We start from the raw sequence: 6,543 nt of genomic DNA on the forward strand, positions 1-6,543 counted from the left end.
GAGATTGGCAGGTATATTTATACTGTGTTCAGTATCTGTAATGTATATTCATAGTTTAACTTAACTATGAATAAATGAAACTTAACTTTTTGTTTGAATGATAGTGTGAGATGAAAAGTAAAGTAATTACATTTCTTGGGGGAATGTGAATGTTTCCTGCTAGAAACCTTATTAGCAGTTAAGCAGCTGACTGGCTATATAACTATACCCATGTCTTGCTGGTTTAGGAGGTTCTGCTGATATGGGCATGGGTATGAGCCCCTTCAGCCAGCAGGGCCAACCGAACCAGTCGCCCTCCTGGCCGGACACAATGATGGGCATGGAGGGAAGCAGGTCAGTGCAACACCCCTCTGGGTCTCCATTGAATTCTTATGTTCTTATGTTTTATCCTGAACCTTGTGCTGAGTTTCTCTTTTTCTGCGTTTGTTGCAGGCGGCAGTTTGGCAACACCTTAGATGATCTTCTGGTGCCTCCCACCACGAGTGAGGGTCAGAGCGATGAACGGGCGCTTTTGGACCAGCTAGACTCCCTGCTGAACAATACAGATGGCATCGCTTTGGAGGAGATAGACAGAGCTCTGGGCATCCCAGACCTCGTCAGCCAGGTTAGAAAACAATAAAAGGACAACATGTTCACCCATGTGCTCTTCCAGACCTCTCAATATGTGATGTAAAAGGAGAAAAATATCATTGCTTGCATGCGAGTGTAGCATTCATCTTTGCATTTGATATTTCAGTCGTGACTCACCCTGTTCAATCTGTTCCCTTACTGAAAGGTAACAGATGAGCCCAGAGGGATCAGTCTGTGCACTTAGAAAAAGATAATTACAGAGCAAACCAATTGGAAACCAATTGGAAGTTTGACAGACTTCTCTTTCTGTCCTCTTGTCCTATCTCCTCCAGACACAGGGAGCAGAGCAGCAGCTAGAACCTTTTCCAGGGCAGGATCCGTCCATGGTAGTGGACCAGAAGCCTCTCTATGGGCAGGGCTATCCTGGACCTCCTACTATGCCTATGCAGCCTGGCTATGGAGGGAACCCTATGCAGGGTCAGGCCCAGCAGGGGGGATTTGGGCCCATGCTCTCACAAATGGGCCAAGGCGGCAGTTTCCCCGCTATGGGTGGAATGGTGGGCATGGGCCACCCTCGTGCCAACATGATGCGACCCAGGATGATGAGTGCAAACAAACCAATGAGACTCCAGCTGCAACAGAGACTGCAGGGACAACAGGTGTGACCACAAGACCATCATGATTTGTTTTACAGGCAAATTAACTTGGGTCAGATTTGTCCCAGTATTGTAGTTTTTGTGATACAAACAGGATATGCAGTATGTTTAAATTAGAACGACAAACGCAAGTGTACCATTATGCAAATAAAGTCAGTGGTGGTCTTACCTTGGAAAATTGGAAACCTGTATTTGTTGTGGATAGTTTTGTCCATTTTGAAATTTGGAGCTTCCTCGCTCTTGCAGCTTCCCCCTGCAGGCCAAAGACATGCTTGTTAGGTTAACTGGTAACCAAAAGTTGGCCATAGATGTAAATATTAAGTCTGTCTCTCTGTGTTGGAGCTCTGTGTTAATATTTGCTTTTGTCATCTTGTCATCCTGGATTTTTGTTTTTTCCTGAAGTTCATGAATCAGACACGGCAGGGCATGGCCTTGAAAATGGAGAACCCAGGAGGAAACCCTGGCATGAGGCCTGGCATGCAACCTGGCATGGGAGGACAGGTAGATGTCAAAAACCTGTTTGGTTACATCTAAGTGAAAATGGATTTAATGTGACTGCAGTTACCTGTCATACTTTTATTAATGACTAAATAAACACACAAAAAGGTGTTTATGTACCAAGCAAATAGATATAACGGCTGACGCAGTAGCTGTAGAGTTACTGTGTGCAAGCTCAGACCTTTTGTGTGTGCACAGTTTTTTAAATGTGGCACTGTGTTATAATAAATCACCCTTTTTGCATCTTTTTCTTCTTAACCATCGACACAAATTTTGTTAATTTAGCCGCGTGCAGACTTTCAGCCTTAATTTGGGGTTGAAAAAAAGTATTACAGTGACCTCTGATGAGTTGCAGCAATTTTAGACCCAGTCTATTATTGAAGCATTGTTGCAGTTTTCAAGTGCTACATCTTTAATAGTGTAATTGGCTGTTGTAGTTTAGTAAAATTTAGGAAAATATTATTACATCGTGTCCATTTTCCCATCAGTTTTAACACATTCTTCATCACATATTTTCAGAAAGGTCTAAATATGACTACAGCAGGTGACAGTTCTCCTCTGGAAATGTGATTATCTATTTATTTTCTCCAGCCGAGCTTCTTGAACGCTCAGATGATGGCTCAACGAAGCAGGGAGATGGTCACCATGCAGATGAGGAGGCAACGCATGATGATGCTGATGCAGCAGCAACAGCAACAGCAGGCGGCGGCGGCAGCTGCTGCGGCTGCCGGAGGGTTCAGCCCTCCTCCCAACGTTACAGCTCCTGGCGGTATGGACAACCCTATGGGAGGGCCAACCATGGGCCAGCCGGGCCCCCAGCAGTTTGGCTATGGTGGCAACTATGGTGAGTCTAATTAACTGCTTTCTAGGCAGAATACTGCTGCTCCCTGGTGGTGAGTGCTGGTACTGTATTTATCAACTGTGCCTTGAACATTACTGGTACCTAAACAATAGTGGAGAGAAGTTGAAGCTTGATGATTTCCCCACAGGGATAGGCCAGCAAGGAGACCCCTCTTTTGGCCCCTCAGGTGGAAGTCCTCCTAATGCCATGATGCCTGGCCGCCTGGGGCCTCAAAATCCCATGATGCAACAGCACCCACAGGGTGGCCCCATGTACCAAGGTGCTGATATGAAAGGCTGGTCACAGGGAGGCATGGGTCGCAACAGGTACGACACATTTACTCCCCTACATCTCGCTGTCAGGAGGAGGGGAGAGGGATGGGCATAGTTTCTGTTCTTCTCTTGTTGAAGAGGAACAGTTTAACTCTTCTTCCTTCTGTCACCAGTTCGTACCCTCAGCAACAGTTTGCGCAGCAGGGACCTCCAGGGCAACAGCAGTTTGGCCAGCAGGGGAATCCAGGGCAGTATGGAGGCATGATGATGAACGGGGGCATGCCGCCTAGTGGAGGAGGAGGTCACATGGGGCAAATGGGTATGAACCCAATGGTGATGGGACGAATGCCGATGGGGCCTGATCAGGTATGTTCAGAGGGTGTGAGAAGCTAAAGAACAGGCTCATATGTGTTAAAGGCTTATTAACTGCTGACTAAAGAAGTCCTCTTATTCATAGTATACATAGTTTTTACAGCACAGGGAAGTGAAGCTTAAACTATAAGCTTATTTTAAACGTATAGAAACATTAATGTCGTCACTTATGGTTCTCAAACTCTTATAAGTACCTGCAGATCTGACTGACTGCTACAGTTTCTTTGAAGATCCAACTAGAAGTCCCGAGAAGCAAACTGAGCCCAAAATCTTATCTTTGTGCAGATTTCTTAAGCTAAGCTAACTTGATCAAGATGCATGCCTCCACCTTCTTGTTTCTGTAACACAAATAAATCCCAGAGTCCTTTGCACTTTATATGAAAAGGTGTGACGGTCCTCTTTGTTGCATATTTGTCAAAACGGGCTTCTTACCTCCGCTCTTGTATCTCACATACTAGAAAAACATTATATTGTCAAGTCTTAGAATACCTTTGCTCTGTAAGAGTCACAGTCCAGAATTACCTTTATTTATTCATTATTCACAATTTCAACAGGGCAGAAATTAATAAACGGCCACTTTAAATGACAGACACCAATGACTATATATATAAGTATGTAAGTATTTTTTAGGACAGACTTGACTAAACCTGTCGTGTCTCTTTCTAGCAGGTGTTTTGTGGAAAACTTGTTGATTGCACTTCCCTGTCTCACTTTCTCTCTTCTCTGCCTCTGCTGTACGTTTAGAAATACTGCTGAACATCGTGGCAGACTCCTTTGCCTCACTGTGATCACCATTCAGAGACGGCAGACGGCTGCAGCACCGGGTGTGTTGGGCAGACTGGGCGATGTTAGTCTGTGCTGTGCTGTACTCCCACCAGGTGGGGGCGTGAACTTCCCTTTGGACTCGTGGCCAGTACCGTCAGTCTGGCAACCTGCGGAAACACAGACTCTGTCACATACATGAAAACACACAGCGATCATAAAAAACATAAAAAAATCAGAAACACTGTGACTTCTTTACACACAGATACATAACGATGGTCATACAGACACCTTTGCGATTCCTCTAACGGACCTTAGTATAATATCCCCCTCTTTGTGAGCAGTGTGTGCGTGCCCACGCCGAACGCACTCGCCGGACCAAGCGGTGAAGGTGGACGGACGCTCGAGTGAAACCACGTGGACAAACGTGTTGTGACATCCTCTCCTTTGTCGAATGTACCATGAAGCTGTATTCAGATCTGAAAAGATTGCTCTCTCGTTTCTGAACTCTTCGGGACTTTTTTTAATCCGCCGTCTTTCTGCTGCTCCTGGAGGATCTCTGTCAAAGCGGTTCTAGATGACGAGCCGTCAGATTGTGACACTCACACGAATGTGATTAAGCAGTAGCACATTGTTTCATTCCCTGGGACGCCCCTGGGCTAAAGTACGACTGAATTCCTTGTTGGCTGATTGCACTTTAAGGAAAAGCCAACATCAAAAGGATTGTGGCAATATAGAGGCCTTTACCCGAGAATTAACGCATAGCAGCAGACATCTTCTGTTTATTTTTGTGTGCGTTGTTCTTCAGGGTTTCCTATCTAAGAAAAGGCGCTGTTGATTGGAAATGGGTAACCTTGATGCTCTTTGTTCATTAGTGGGAACCAGTAGAAAGGCAGTAAGCACAGATTTGATCCAATACACTCGTATATAGTGTGCGGATTTATTAATATGACAATTTTTAAGCCACTTTAAAGTCACTCTTGGAACAAAGAGTCTTCTATTAAAATTCAAACACTCCACTTATATTTCTACAGAGTCATAAGGTGATCATTTACATTGAGGAGGTGATTTTTAGCTCAAAGTGATTCAGATATTTTGGTTACCTTGCACCCGTTTTCAGTGCTACTAGTAAGTAAATCAAAAATGGATTGCCAGTTATGAAATTATGCCTAGATTACCTAACATTTTAAAAGAAAGTGTTAGATTTGAGTGTAGGTGTGCATATTTCTAGCAATAATCCTTCCTCCTGGTTTTCCTCTGAGGACAAAGCTGAAGCATTGTTTACTCAAAGCGACGGTACTGCAGTATTAGACATGGTGTCTTGTTAGGAGCTTTTCTTTTCCTTTCGTCTGTGAATATGAATTGTAAATATGCTTCAAATGTACTATATATAAATATATATATGCTTTTGTAGGTCACATACTGTTTTTTGCACAGCTTGTAAGGCTTGATATTTAAAAGTGTAATTTTCTTATTCTGTCATGGCTCGGCTTTTATTTTCAATACTTTAACCATCGGTTTGGAAAGGAAGGGCCTCTTTTTGTAAGCAGTACGTGTGACTTTCTTTCATACTGCCACTTTCCCTCTCTCAGAACGCACCTTTATTTTTATTTTGTGATTTCCGAATCAAGAATTTCTCTTTATTTTTCCGAGGACATAGTCTTAGCTAAAGAGGTGCTAGTGGGTTAACTTTTTTTTTTTTTAAGTAAATTATATTTCTTTTAATTAAAACAAAACAATTGCCTATATAAAAAGAGTTGACACATGATTGTGTTAGGCTTCAAGAGGCCCAGATGTCTTACCGGTATGTGAGGTGTGTATTCTCTGTACTTAACCTCAAGCTTCCATTTCTGACTTGTTTTCCCCTCCTGAGGTTTCTGTGCTTTCAGTTTCGTTCAGCCTCATATACGAGACTTTGGAAATCAGTCCCGCTGTGTCCGTAAGCCTGTGCGGTTTGTCCGCAGATATTTAATCATGACGAAAGCAACAAACAGAAGGAAGGAGATTTAAATCCCCTGATTATCTGCCTCTGTCTTGGCAGGGTGTTTTTTAATTTTACATTCAAGTTTTGAACTTTATTTCTGATGTGTTTCCTGTGGAACTTTCTGTTGAGAAATCTACCTTTGAAAACACGCTCAACCCAAAGATTTCTGTTTGTCATTCTGCAGTGCGTAGACACAGTTCCTGATGTAGATTGTGCAAGTACTCATGTGTGCTTTTACTGTTGCACATTACCTATAATATACATTGAGCTGAATATGTTTAATTGCATATATTATATCCCCCATCTGTATGAAATAGAGTAGACATGAGTCTGGTTCTGCTGAGGTGCTTTCGGTTTTTGTTTGTGATCGTTTCTTCCTTTCTGTAGACCTTATGGCCAGTTGAATCGTGGTGCTGCAAATTTCACACAGGAGAATGTTTTTAAGCTGGGAAAGGGAGGCTTCATTCATGATTGATGTCATTTATGTCTCAGAATAATAGCCTGGATTTCTTTTTTTCTAAAACCCTTGTCTCTCGATGAAGAATATGAAAGACTTATCCACAAACATTTCAAACAAAACATCTGTGT

The 6,543-nt window shown here is 43.0% G+C and overlaps 1 protein-coding gene across 1 annotated transcript in view; it reads left to right on the top strand.

The window, feature by feature from the left end:
- Positions 1–4,703, top strand: part of LOC101481031 (nuclear receptor coactivator 3) — a 62,644-nt gene extending 57,941 nt beyond the window's left edge. Inside the window, exons 16-23 of the mRNA XM_004546213.3 lie at positions 228–333; positions 433–604; positions 903–1,229; positions 1,629–1,727; positions 2,316–2,568; positions 2,714–2,891; positions 3,011–3,203; positions 3,954–4,703. Of these exons, the coding sequence (XP_004546270.2) occupies positions 228–333; positions 433–604; positions 903–1,229; positions 1,629–1,727; positions 2,316–2,568; positions 2,714–2,891; positions 3,011–3,203; positions 3,954–3,965 (1,340 nt within the window). The 3' untranslated portion in view covers positions 3,966–4,703. The remainder of the gene's footprint in view (positions 1–227; positions 334–432; positions 605–902; positions 1,230–1,628; positions 1,728–2,315; positions 2,569–2,713; positions 2,892–3,010; positions 3,204–3,953) is intronic.
- Positions 4,704–6,543: the final 1,840 nt, after the last annotated feature.

The sequence above is a fragment of the Maylandia zebra genome, linkage group LG20 (genome assembly GCF_041146795.1).
Source record: "Maylandia zebra isolate NMK-2024a linkage group LG20, Mzebra_GT3a, whole genome shotgun sequence".
Taxonomy (NCBI): domain Eukaryota; kingdom Metazoa; phylum Chordata; class Actinopteri; order Cichliformes; family Cichlidae; genus Maylandia; species Maylandia zebra.